At 38.8% G+C, this 13,810-nt stretch overlaps 1 protein-coding gene across 2 annotated transcripts in view; it reads right to left on the bottom strand.

The window, feature by feature from the left end:
• Nucleotides 1-13,810, bottom strand: part of LOC139947896 (EVI5-like protein) — a 55,277-nt gene that overhangs the window by 7,318 nt on the left and 34,149 nt on the right. Inside the window, exons 12-18 of one of the 2 annotated variants that reach the window (XM_071945741.1) lie at nt 13,116-13,169; nt 5,768-5,917; nt 4,947-5,093; nt 4,029-4,187; nt 2,928-3,074; nt 2,299-2,394; nt 872-967 (exon numbers count right to left, since the gene is read on the bottom strand). In XM_071945741.1, the coding sequence (XP_071801842.1) occupies nt 872-967; nt 2,299-2,394; nt 2,928-3,074; nt 4,029-4,187; nt 4,947-5,093; nt 5,768-5,917; nt 13,116-13,169 (849 nt within the window). The remainder of the gene's footprint in view (nt 1-871; nt 968-2,298; nt 2,395-2,927; nt 3,075-4,028; nt 4,188-4,946; nt 5,094-5,767; nt 5,918-13,115; nt 13,170-13,810) is intronic. The other variant, XM_071945742.1, reaches the window with a different exon arrangement.

Below are 13,810 nucleotides of genomic sequence, written 5' to 3'. Positions count from 1 at the left end.
TCCAGCTGATCCACTCGGTAACTCATTGTTAAAGCACCATTTACCACAACATTTCCAGCTTTGCAACAAATTTTTTCAGCAACACCCAGATCAAATTTTCTTATAAATCTGTGTTAAATTACCCCTCATTAGAGTACTATTTGTCAGCCAGTCATCCACCAAAATCAAGAAACTCCTGCCACACCGGTTTGTTGAGAGTGGCTTATGTCGAATTAAGTCTAACTTACATGTATGAGCAGGATTAACAACAGTGTGCCCAACAAACCCATTGTATTCTGTGCAAAGCTGTTAACGAGCTCACGACAAAGATTACAGATTGTAACATCCTTTGTGACAGAACAAAACAAAGACGCTTTATTCTTGGAAAACATTTACCGAAAAAACCCGACACAAAGGGCGTTCAATGGAAATCAGTAGGCTTCTGTAGGTGAAGACGGAGGAAGGGTGCATGTGCTGTCATTTGTAATGCTAAGCGTAGATCTTAAAAATAGAAGAAGTTTGTTTATGCAAGTCGCCAGACACACAGACTTGAAGGCCACTTCAAGGTGTGGACTACATTTTAATATTTTTCCAGGGGCTGTTGCCACCTCTGCTCATGAGGCTGAAACAGGGTTACCCTCTTGACAGTCCATATTAAGGATCAAGGCTTAGGTATCATCCATCAGAACCTTGAGCAGAAAGCACTACCTCCCCAACTTTGTTTGAACGAATTTGCCAAATTTTGGCAATCTTGATAGACTTTTACTTCAGCTTCTAAAAGGGAAATAATGGTAGATAGTTGGGTGAGGGAAGGGATGACGGGGGGTGGGGGGGGGTGGGGAGGGGAAGTTCGGTTCGCTCGAGTGACGACCGAGACAGTTTGAACTTTTACCTCTGAGTTCAACTCTGATATTCTGTTGCGTAGTTCCTGCAGGGTATTCTCCGTCTCGGACTCGCTCAAGGTTCGTTTGGTCAACAGCTCTTGGTTCTAGACGACAAGAACAGAGCAATGCTAGTTGAAGGGGATTCTTTTAGAGAGAAGGGTGCTTCTAAAAAGGAAAGCTGCTACAAAAACTACGTGAATTTTGTACTATTTTTTTCTCCAGAGTTTGTTATGACTTTGGCCCCTAGAGGGCGCTCTTACTGGCCCTTAGAGGGCGCTCTTACCGACAACATGCTCAGGGCGGCCGCCCCTAAATGCACATAGCATTATCATTTACATATATGTTTGGGTAGTATTCATTCCAACAAAAATTAACTCTATGAAATGATAATTAAAAAGGGATAGAATGTAAATGAAATGTATGAAAATAATACCAAACATGACAAAATATTTCGCTAAAATGTCAAACTTTTGTCATGGAAAACATAGCAGAGGTAATTTGGAGAAGTAAAAAAACCCAACCATCCCATGCAAGAAACAGGACTATTCTGTGTAACACACTCTGGCGCCCTCTGTTGGTAGAGAAAAGAACATGTAACAAACCAACTTTGAACATCTACACAACAGAGCTACAATGAACAATCAACAATGCAGTTAGTTAACCAATATTCAAATGTGACTTTTCTTTGATAAGCTAAGGGGTCACTACATTCTTGTACCTCTCTGGTATCATCAAAAATAACCTTTGTGGATATTTCCAAAGTGCTCGCTCTCACCAAACATGATCTTGTACTGAAGTACTATTTTCACACAGATGATGCCAGTGAAGTGGATCCAAGATATTTAATGACCCCTTATGTTGTTAAGAATCGTTCTACTGAATAGTCCGTCCTGGGTTAAGCTATCCTTTTTTCAAGTCAAGAAATCCCACATCAATTTCCCTGACTTCAAGATTTATTTTCAAGCAGGGTGCATGAAATCTGAGAAAAACAAGAGCTTACTTAAAATAGTTCTTACTGGAACTTTGAAGAACCTGAATGAACTGTAAAGTCACAAAATATGTTACTTGATACACAAAGTGGCAGAAAAAATAACAACAGTTCCTGCAAAGTTTTTGTAATGTCCTCCTTGAATAAAGATAAGAAAACTGTTTGAAAAAACACCATAAAAATGCACAACAATTTAATTGTTTTACTTTGCTTGCAATTGGGTTGTACTCCATTGATCAGAATACACATTCTTCAATTTGATTGGTTAACCAAGAATCGTAACAGGCTCCTATTGGTCAGTGTTGTTGACTAACCTGAACCCTATTGGTCAATCGTACCTGTATCTCCAGCTCTGCAATTCTTCAATTTGATTGGTTAATCATTAATAATAACAGTCTCCTATTGGTCAGTGTTGTTACTAGCCTGAACCCTATTGGTCAATCATACCTGTATCTCCAGCTCTGCCATCTTTTGAGCCAGCTCAGCTAGGCAGGCGTTGGCCTCAGTCTCACGTATTCTTATATTATACAACTCTTCTTGACTCTAAATATGAAAACAAAAAGGGTATTCTTATCAAATATTATACAAACTCTTGCCTCGTTCGGTAAGTCGTACGATGAATATCAAGGAGTACATCACAGTCATTACAATTTTTAATCGGGGAACATTTCATTTGTCTCCAGATAAGGCAAATCCTTTAAAAGTTGTAAACACAAACGCCGTGTAAGCCAATCAGTTACTTGACATTTGACCTTAGCCGTCCAACGAATAGGAGGGATGAGGGAAGGCAGAGGGGTAGTATGGTGAGGAGGGGACAGGAGACCTTCAATGGACCCCAAAACAAATCCACAAACCAAATTTGCAGTTAATAAGCAGAGTCCACCTCAAGTTATGGCTCCATCAAATTTGTATTTTTCTTAGTCATATTGACCCCGACATTTGACCAAAGGGGTCCGTCAACAACGACAGGCTTCTGGGGGATCCCATAAGCCATCCACAAACCAAGTTTTGAGTTGACATTTGAGTCCTCTTGCACGCACGCACACATTGGCTTCACTCCTGTACAGTGTATTCACCTTGGCTTGTAGTTTACAGAGATCCTTAGTGGTGACATTGAGGGAGCTCTGTAACTCCTTTTCGTGTCTCATGACCTTATCCAGCTCCGCCTTCATTTCTAATCGTTCCTCCTCGCTGCGACGGAATTGATTACTTGTGCATTGATTCTACAAGAGACAATGATGGGGAAAAGAAAATTGGGTCAAAAATACATGGTTGTACAAATTAGGTAGCCCACAGTACGAAGACGATAAGCTACTGCTTTTGGTAACGGGCAAGTGTTGTACTGTACAAATGATCTCAAATTGAGGATCCAATACTGGCATGGCAGGTATAAACTAACAACGACGTCATTTTGACTATTTTTTGTATGTATTGTAATTTTTACTGTAATTTGGCCAATGGCCACGAATGTAAAAAGAAATTAACTATCTATCAATCTATCATTTGAATTTCATCTTTGAGAGGGCGAGGTCATTTACATTTTGCAAAGGGCACGCCCATTGGAAAATCTTTATGTCTGTGGGAAAGTAACGGAGGGACACCAAGGCCAAGACCAACGCCAAGGCCTCTCTTAGCCTTGGTGCAACTCCAGAAGTTTTACAGACTATAAGCGTTTAAATGGAAGTGCCATTTCACAAATGAAAAAGGCCCTAGCCAAATGACATCATCCGGCCATCTTCTTGGAGTTAAAATGATGATGACAGGCCTGGATTTTCATGGAGAGGCCATTAGATGCCATAAGCCCTTTTGAGGTATGGCGGACGTGATAGGAGTGTACACTTTGGTTTGGCTGTATTGACCCCTTGCATGCGCATCACATGTGGCGACCAATGCCACGCTCACCATGTTGGTGGGTAGTTAGGTTTACGTGTATTAACGCCGCGTCGCCTAAAATGCACGCTTTACTGCATAACGTACAGCATAGAGTTATATATAAAAACGCACAGTGAAAATGCCCACCAGTATGGCGCATTCAAGATTTTTCTGATGATGACGTCAGGTGAAATGGGTCAAAACACACAAATTCACCCAAACCTTTTAGTGTTAATGTTGACTCTGGGAAACAATAGGGTGGCGAGATCAAACACCACTGGGGACAAGGCTCTCCACAAACGTACCTGTGTCTCAAGCTCCATGACTCTCTGTTTGGCCTCCTTGAGTTCAGCCATTGTCTCTGCCTCTCTTAATCTGACAGACATCAACTCTTCTGTCAGCGTCTGGACAGTCTGTTTAGTGTTGCTCTCTTTCCTTCGGGATGATGCCCTCTGAAGATGTTTCTGAAGCAGAGATGGTATATGAAGAGAGCGCGAGGGTGAGAAACTAACTTGGACCGACTTTAAGAAAGGTTTCAGGGGTGGATTTCACAAAGGTAGTCCTAACTTAGGACTAGTTCTAAGCAATGCTAAGAGATAGGACTGGTCCTAAGTTAGGACCAGTAACTCATTCTAACTTAGGACTGGTCCTATCTCTTAGCATTGCCTAGGACTAGTCCTAAGTTAGGACTACCTTTGTGAAATCCACCCCAGGGCTACCAACCAAAATACAATATTACATGTACCATCTGTGACTGGTCTCCTGTTTAGATTTGCTTAGCAGAAAATTGTTCTGCACAATTTTCTACTTAGCTGTGAAACTGAGCCATGGATATGAGTTTGTTCATTTGCTTGTTTAGATGATGTTTCCGTCAAGGGAACTCGGCAAACTCCCACAAGGGGATATAAACACCAAGCTAGCAACAGCAAATCTCTCTCATACAAACATTGGTTTAACGCCTATGATTATAAATTGTACAAATAAAAAAGTGTTGATCCAGTAACTAGATGACAATCATTATTCTCGTCATTGTGAAAACAGCAATTAGGTTGGCAGGGTTCAAACCCACAACTTTGTGATTGCAAGTCCTGCAGTCCAACCACTGGATCAAGGTGAGGTCGTGTGCATTTTCTACCCAAGTTTGAGCCTCACCATTTCATGAACCATTGATGTGTGATTGGAATTATGAAAGCACCAATCTGAAACTGAAGAGGTTCTCTTACCTGCCAATGTTCCTCCAGTTTATTCACTGTGTGCCTAAGCTCCTTGAGGGATAGATTGGCTTCAGCTTCTCGTAGTTTGACGGCAATGAGCTCGTCTTGTAGAGTCTCTATGGAGTGGCCGGGTTCCTCTTGGAGTTTCTTATTGGCCTGGGGGATAGAGACAAGGAGACAAAAATAAGACACATGAGAGGAGCTGTTTCGTATCAAAGATTTGCATTGACTTTACACAAAAATAGTAGATGCCTCAGAGATTTGAAAGTCGTAACAAAATTTGCTCCTAACTAGGCTAAAAGCCACTATTGGTAAGGGCTACATGAAGAAAGATTTTAAAGATGAAATTAACTCAGGGGAGCTGAAGGTATGAATTGATATTCCAGTCTAGATTGTAGGATGGAGGGAAGGGTGCACCAGGCAAAGAGTTCCAAAGAGATGCAGTCTGTGGAATAAAGCCGTTTGAATGGCTCTTCGTTCTACATTTCACGCAGCAATGTTTGTCAAATCTGAATCAGAGGAAAAGCAATAAACTTTGCAGCAGCTTTGGTTTTTTTTATTGGAAGGTGATGCAGACTGAAAAGTAGGATTTGATACCTTGCATGATGGAAATACAATATGGAAAGGTTTGCGGTAACACCATGTCATTTGTAGTTACTATCTCTAAATAAGTTGGGGTGGTTCTGAAAGAACCGTTGGTCTCAACGTTATGTTTCAATCAGTATGCTCTGATTGTCTTCTGGAGTAAGCTGCAAAGAAAGTAACTGACAAGAAACTTTTATATTTTAGCATAATGTTTATTTTTATTTCCTTGCGGAAAAGAGCCTTACCTTTTCTAGAGACTTGATATCTTCTTGGAGATCTTTGAGAGTTTCTGAGGACTCTGCCTCTCGTAGCCGGACAGCAATGAGTTCTTCTTGTAATGCCATGATGATACCAGCTGATTCTGGGTCTATCGGTTCAGTTGTATCGTTCCTCACCTGTAAAGTTACATTAAAGAGGAAGAAGTAAGAAGTGTAAGAAAAACAAATATAAAACTAGAACTCTGGTTCAAAAGTTGCTATTCACTTGTTGAGGCAAAACCCATGATGATACCAGCTGATTCTGGGTCTATCGGTTCAGTAGTATCGTTCCTCACCTGTAAAGTTACATTAAAGAGGAAGAAGTAAGAAGTGTAAGAAAAAAAAATATAAAACTAGAACTCTGGTTCAAAAGTTGCTATTTACTTGTTGAGGCAAAACCCATGATGATACCAGCTGATTCTGGGTCTATCGGTTCAGTAGTATTGTTCCTTACCTGTAAAGTTACATTAAAGAGGAAGAAGTAAGACGTGTAAGAAAAACAAATATAAAACTAGGACTTATGGGTTGCTATTACAAAAGTCTTTCTGCAATTAAGGCGAAACTCTGATGATACCTGCTTATTATGTGTCTACCGGTTCAGTATTATCTTTCCTTACCTACGTATAAAGTTACATTAAACAGGAAGAAGTAAGAAGTGTAAGAAAAACACAATTAAAACTAAAACTTATGTGTTGCTATTACATTAGAAAGTCTCTGTGCACCTATAGAGGCAAACCCGTGACAACGACAACAGCACACTAGTCAAAAAGCTGAAAACAAAACCAATGGCTCTTCACAGAGCTGAAAATTCTGCCTAAACAAGATAAATATATGGTGGCGTTCAAAAATAAAATGATAACAGTAGGCCTACATGTATTTGCTCCCACTTTGTCAAGCCTCTATAATTTAACATAAAAATAAGACAGCGAAATGAAATCCTGACCCCACAATAACCTCAAAACAAAATCTAGCTTTGAAGAAGTACACTAGATATCTATGTGCGCTGCAGGCACAAACCTGTTCTTATTTTGACACTCAAGCTTGCGTTACAGGACCCAACTGTCACCATAACCCCTTTCAAAACCTCTGAATCAATACAGAGTAGCTGCATGACAGGCTCCCAGACGCAGCTGATCAAATTTCAGATATTTCTTTTTATTGGTCGGCAGGTCGTATTTAAGAGGAAGGTATTTCAAGAATATATTTCAATGTCTAGAGTTGTATAGATTGTTTGTTTGAAACTGGATATGCTTTAAGGAAAGCAGCTCAAAGAATACAGCTGGCAACCCCCCCACAAAAAAAAACAAAACAAAAAACCAGGGCAATCATATAGCAAAGACATGGGTGTGATAAGCTGTTGAAAGAAACCCTGAACTGTGAGCTCAAAGCGTGAATCTTGAGAGTGTGAAGCCTGCTCACATACATTTATCTTTGGTTTTGAGCCCTACTCTGCAATGTAGGGTGTTCCAAAAGATTTTATCCATATGTTATTCATGAATTTGATCGCAGTTACATATAAAAAAAATAATAAAAAAAATCTGTTTTTTTTGGGTGGGGGGTGGGGGGGGGGGTTGGTGATAAAAAAAAATGGTATAAAAAAGTTGGATTTCTGATTCAATGTGGATGAATCACATCCCTGAAAGACGAAACACATGTTGCCTTTGGTAAATGTTTGTAAGGTCATAGACTATCTTGAATGAATGGCATGCATTCCTACAGCTTTGATGGCACATTCCAGCCCTGCATCTGTACTGGGTTACATTGGTCTGCTGCTAGATTTCTTATCATCTGTTGTGTCTCCTTTTTTTCAAGACGTGATAGCAAATAAGATAGAGGTAATTTCCTTGGCAACCATGGGGGTCGGATACATAAAGGTAGGGTCATTGATTCGTTAATACATTAAACATTAATGTGGATGGAACTAAATTGGTGGGAGTCACTGCAGCTGTTAATAGTATGAGTAGTTTTGAGTCGAGTATGGATTCCCTTTGAAGTGATTTGGTTCTGGTATAAATTAAAAAAATTAAACAATTAATAAATAAAATAAATAAATAAATAAATAAATAAAAATGAAATAAATAAATAAGTAAAAATAAAAAAAAATAAAAATAATAATAATATCTAAATGTGAAATAAAATAAAGAAAAAATACATAACAAAAAGTAACATTAAATAAATGAATGAAACAAAAATATAAAACCAAAACAGCGAAGTTCTCTCTTTAAACTATGAATTCCTCCCCTAAAACCCTGTTTCAACATACCATAAAATCCCTCCAAACAGTGCAACAATAAGTGAGTTTTACATGTACGTGATAACCAAATCAGTAACGGTTTTACGCCTTCTAAAAACAGAATCCGACAAACCAAAAGAGGCAAGGGGGAAAAAACTCCACACGTCTCAAGGTTAAATGAATCCAGCTGCTTTCATCAGCCATGGTCCCGGTAGTGGGCGAATAAAAACCTCAAAAGGTTTTTCTCTTTGGCAGTCCTGTTTTTTACATTTGCTACAAAGACTTGGTTGTTTATTCTATCCTGGACGTCTATTTTTAAGTGGATGTGTTGCAGACTGAAGTGTGAAAAAGGAAATCTAATACTTATACATGTAGCTTGGAACTGAATAACATCATATGATCGCTTAGGAGTCCAGGATGTAATTCACACTGTGGAATAATTAGTGGATGAAGTATACCCTGTAAATAAAATAGATACGCATAGTACATCCAGGTTTGGGTTCAAATATTTTTCTTGGAAATTCCACAAGACCGCAGGGCTTGTATCTCAATTATTTTTAACTTGACCGGAATTTTTTCAAGGAGCAGGGCTCAATTTTATAGAGCTTCTTAAGCCCCAAAAGAAGCTAAGCACAACCAAGCTGTATGCTTACCATATTAAGGCTTTCAGCCAAACTACCATGTCATAGTGTACCATTTGTGACTTGTGTCCTGCTCATTTATGCTAAGCAGAAAATTGCTGAGCAGAAAATTGTTAAGCAGCTCTATGAAACTTGACCAAGAATTGAAATAAGAACAAACTCTCCACACAGTTTAAACATTTTAAACAAGCACTACTCATTTGTCTTATGTTGTTATTTATAGGTTAAGACAGGATTTTGGGACTTTTTAATTAGATTAAACCAGATAAGATTTAATTTGGTTTACTGCTATTTATATACAAGTTGGCCTTTACAAGATAAATTGCATTGGCTCTCTTTAAAAAACATCAAAATGTAATCAAAAGTAAATTAAGATATTCATAACCTTGAATTTTGCTGAATCTTCCCAGGGTAAAATCAAATAGGTAATCAGATTAATGTAGGAATAACAACATGCTTGTTGACGACCGAACAAACCCGTTTTGAGTTTGCCAGGAAGTGCCTGGTATTAATGTAGCACTGAACGCCACATAATAAAGTTAACCTAAATAAAATTGATAACGATGTGAAAATAGGTTAAACAACATCCATATAAATTATGCTGAATGCGTGTTAGTCACACAAAAAAAGCCAAGATGAAGAAGACTTCAATAATGAAGACGACTTGATAACACATGTATGGGTGGAGAATCAACACACCGTGAAAACTGCCCGGTTAAAAAAAAAAGCAACATGTGACAAGAAATGAATAGCAAACAGGATGAGTAAGACGATGATGAACAAGGAACACCGGTTACTATGGATACAGGTTTATTATTATGCATTAAGCGGGGGGGGGGGGGGGGGGGGGGGTTGTCTGCACGGGTTGTCTGCACTGCTGGGGAAGCCACCACGACGACGATGGAGGCACTTATCAAACCTGCTCGATACAATTAGTGGATACATTGTGTTTATTAACACTATATGATTATTATGACCAGCAGTATGATAATGGCACTGGCATGGAGCTTAATCTAGTACCAAGGCTACTCCTCATTCAAGCATTACATTTCCACTTGCACTTTTATTAGGTGAGGTTTGTGGGTAGCACCATGTGAAGATCTCTTTTGAGTGACAACATCTAGAGTTCCCAGAGAGAAAACTTAGAAGATAAACTTGCTGGATGCATTTTCTACTTGCAGCTCATCTGTAGAGCTAAATTGAGTGAACATGCTTCGTTAACAATATATTTGCATGACACTATACAGATTCCCAGCAACTGGCTTGAGACATTTTGACCAGGGCCCAATCTCATAGAGCTGCTAAGCACAAAAATTTGCTTAGCATGAAATTCTTTGCCTTGATGAAAACAAAATTACCAACCAAATTTCCGTGTGATTTTCAGGATAAGCAAACAACAGCTGAATACCCATAACAAGCAATATGCAACAAATGGAAACTTGGTTGGTAATCCTGTTTTTATCAAGGAAGAAATGTTCGTGCTAAGCAAATTATTGTGCTAAGCAGCTCTATGAAATTGGGCCCTGAACTTTGCACCAATGTACCATATCAAACAGAAAGAATCAAAAGTACAATGTACTTTAAACGGCTGTGCAAAACGGCGCAATTATTAGTAATTTCCTGTAGTGTTTACTTAACTGCTAATGATTACCTATCAGGGTTTACCCTTTAACTGTTTTAGTGACTGTCCAGCAGGACAAGTTAGCTGTGTGCTTTCAGATGGTTGATTTTGAGACCTCAAATTCTAAATCTGAGGTCTCAAAATCAAATTCATGGAAAATTACTTCTCTCTCGAAAACTAAGTTACTTCAGAGGGAGCCGTTTCTCACAATGTTTGTACTATCAACCTCTCCCCATTACTCATTACCAGGTAAGGTTTTATGCTAATAATTATTTTGAGTAATTACCAATAGTGTTCACTGCCTATAACTGGCATTTTGGCAGAAGACCCAAACCCAGTGAAAATGTGGGAGAGCAAAAAAGCACAAGGCAACCATCCTCTGAATCCTGCACAGGGAATTTGAATGCAATTAAGTTTTGGAGTTCAATTTTAGACTGGTGAACACAGAGTGTAACTTGATTAAACATGATGTGACAATTTAAAGAATTAACGTCAGCTCTTAAACAATTAAGATTGAAATCTAGTTGGACGATTGAATTAACTCTGATTAAGGGAAGATTCTTTGTGTTGATTCCCGACAATTGTAACCCAAATCCTTTTAGATTAAGCTGCGGCGCTTCAAAGGAAAATAATTAAAATGATGAGGTTTGATTCTGGATAAGATGTCCGCCGTGTTAGATGAAATCTTTCTGGCCCAATTTCATTAAAAGTAGTACACAGAATTTAGTAGCAGTGTTCTCCCCAGGACTTGTCAAACCAATGGGGCTTTTTAATACCTATAACAGAGATCCTTTCTTAAGATGAGCTAACTGTGAAACACATGAGTGACATTTCTAAGCAGTGTTCTGTAAGCCTGCTTGCTCTTAGTCTTGGCCCAAGACTTTAGTGATCAATTGTGGATAGAGTACTGCGCTCCTTGTAAACAATTTCACAGTGTGCCCTCTTATGGCTTGACTGTCTCTCAGTGTCCAGTCAAGTTGGTAAAAGACACCGGACACTATTGGTAATTGTCAAAGACCAGTCTTCTCACTTGGTGAATCTCAACATATGCATAAAATAACAAATCTGTGAAAATTTGAGCTCAATTGGTCAATGAAGTTGCGAGATAATGAAAGAAAAAAAATACCCTTGTCACACAAAGTTGTGTGCGTCTAGATGGTTGATTTCGAGACCTCAAATTCTAAATCTGAGGTCTCGAAATCAAATTCGTGAAAAATTACTTCTTTCTCGAAAACTCTGTCACTTCAGAGGGAGCCGTTTCTCACAATGTTTTATACCACCAACCTCTCCCCATTACTTGTTACCAAGTAAGGTTTTATGCTAATAATTATTTTGACTAATTACCAACAGTGTCCATTATTAAGAGGGTGCGCTATTACGATTTATAACCAGCGCAGTATCTGCGCAGTACACTATCCACTATCGATCACTGATGTCTTGGGTCAAGACTAGCAAGCTCTCTGTGGGGTTACATTGACATGTGATAAATCAGGTGCTATATAGACTTGTGGACAAGTCGTTTATGGTCCCACGCGGTGAGATAGTCGAGTTGCAGCGGTGCTTTCCACGCGAACTGCTGGTTGCTTGACTACTGCGCGCTGCCCGACTTCTACTCCCCAGAAGTCGGCAACCAGCAGTTTGCGTGAGAGCAGTGACAACTCGACTATCCGTTGGACCATTAACAACTTGTCCACAAGTCTAGGTGCTATTAATAAATGCTTACAGTGCAAGGGGATGAAGGTGGGTCAGTATGGTAGAATAGACTCATAACAAGACTAAAACTAGTGTTTTGGTTTCACTTTTGGTGCACACACCATGGCCCTTGACACTAAGAACAAAACTAACTCTACATGAAGTTAACAGAACATTTCTCTCTTTACAATACACAAAGGACCTTGGAAAGTGCTGACTGGTTACAAAAAGGGTGTTAGGGATGGATGAGGTCAAAATGTTATTCAACAATGAATAGGTAGAAACCATTGGAATGTGTTGATAGCTACATGTACACTCACACTGAGTGGTTGGTTCTGTGTATGGCATGGTTCATTCATTCAGGTGAAAGTTTCATCAAAACTAAATAGATTTAGATATTTTTCCCGGAACATCTTCAAGAAAGGTACTTCAAAACTTTTGATCTCAAAATGTGTACAGCAGGATCATGTCATCTCAAGGCAGGGTCATTCTTAACATCAATATCAAAGCTGTACTATTCAAATGAAAATTAATCTTCTAGTATTCACAAAAGTTTGGAGTTAAATAATTTGATGAGAAGCTGTGAAGTCAATTTTGCCTCAGCTTTCTTCCTTTGAAGAATCAATGAACAGAACCTCCGCTTCTTTGAAATCGAGTCACAGGAAAACACGCCCTTTTATTTGTAAACAAATACCCCAAAACATATATTTGTATTTGTCACACCAGATTTTTGACTGAACCATACAACACAAACTGGTTATTTCACACAATTCTCCAAGAACTACATATGAGGTTCCTGTGAGACGATATCCCAACAAACCTCATAGTTATTGGAGTAATTCAACACTTGCACAGTGCAGTTAAAAATGTGTTAACAGTACCACAATATTAACAGTGACTGTTTGTTGTTATTGTTAATAAAGTAAACACACCAAAAACCATGAGGTACAGTACACAGGCATACAATGTAGCTGAACAAACCTCATACAGTTTCAAGCAGTAATTTAACACCAAACTTCTTCACTGACAAAACACAGTGCAGTTACAAACATGTTAACAAAAAATAAGACCACAAAATTCACAGTGACTATTTGTTGTTAGAACACACCACAACCATGATGAAGGTGTACACCACACAGCTAGAATTACCTTTCGCATAAACTCCTTCACTATCGCCTGGGCCCGCTGAATTTTATCCATCGTCTGTTCATCAGGAATACAAACATTATTGTCAAAAATAAAGTAGCAAATAAAATGTCACGAGTTAGTATTGGAAAAAGTCGGCGATTTGCACAAATCAGGAACTCCCAATCCTTTCAGAGATTGCACAAATCAGAAACTCAAAGTCCTGCCAGAGGTGTGTACTAAACAGTGTGTGGTATTTAGAGAGAGTTTTGGTGACAGAAGGTACGGCCTTGATCTTTTGCACTGTGAATCCGTTCAGGCGTTTGAGTGATGTACTATAACTGACGGTACTGTAACCAAGCTTGCTGACGGCTGTGTAAAATGGCACAAAAGTCACATCGGCCTTGTGAAGAATGAAGAAAAACACGCTGCTGACCTATTGACTTAAGATCAGGTAAAACATGTTTTTTTTTTATAGAACATACAGTTACTCCAATATCACGAAGATTTCAAAACAAAGTTTCTGTATGATTTGTAAGATCCAAGTCAGTCATTTAAAATATCCCTGTGATTCTTTGAGAGAAAATCCAGAAGTGAAAGATGATTTCTCGGAAGTACTTGAGGGAAGAAGACGACTATCACGCAATTCCATAGAAGCTTCTATAACCGAACTAATTATGCTGAATTATGCCGAGTTACACATGCAGAAATAATCCCAG

This window comes from Asterias amurensis, chromosome 15 (genome assembly GCF_032118995.1).
Source record: "Asterias amurensis chromosome 15, ASM3211899v1".
Lineage (NCBI taxonomy): Eukaryota > Metazoa > Echinodermata > Asteroidea > Forcipulatida > Asteriidae > Asterias > Asterias amurensis.
This window is presented reverse-complemented; position numbering and strand designations above follow the sequence as displayed.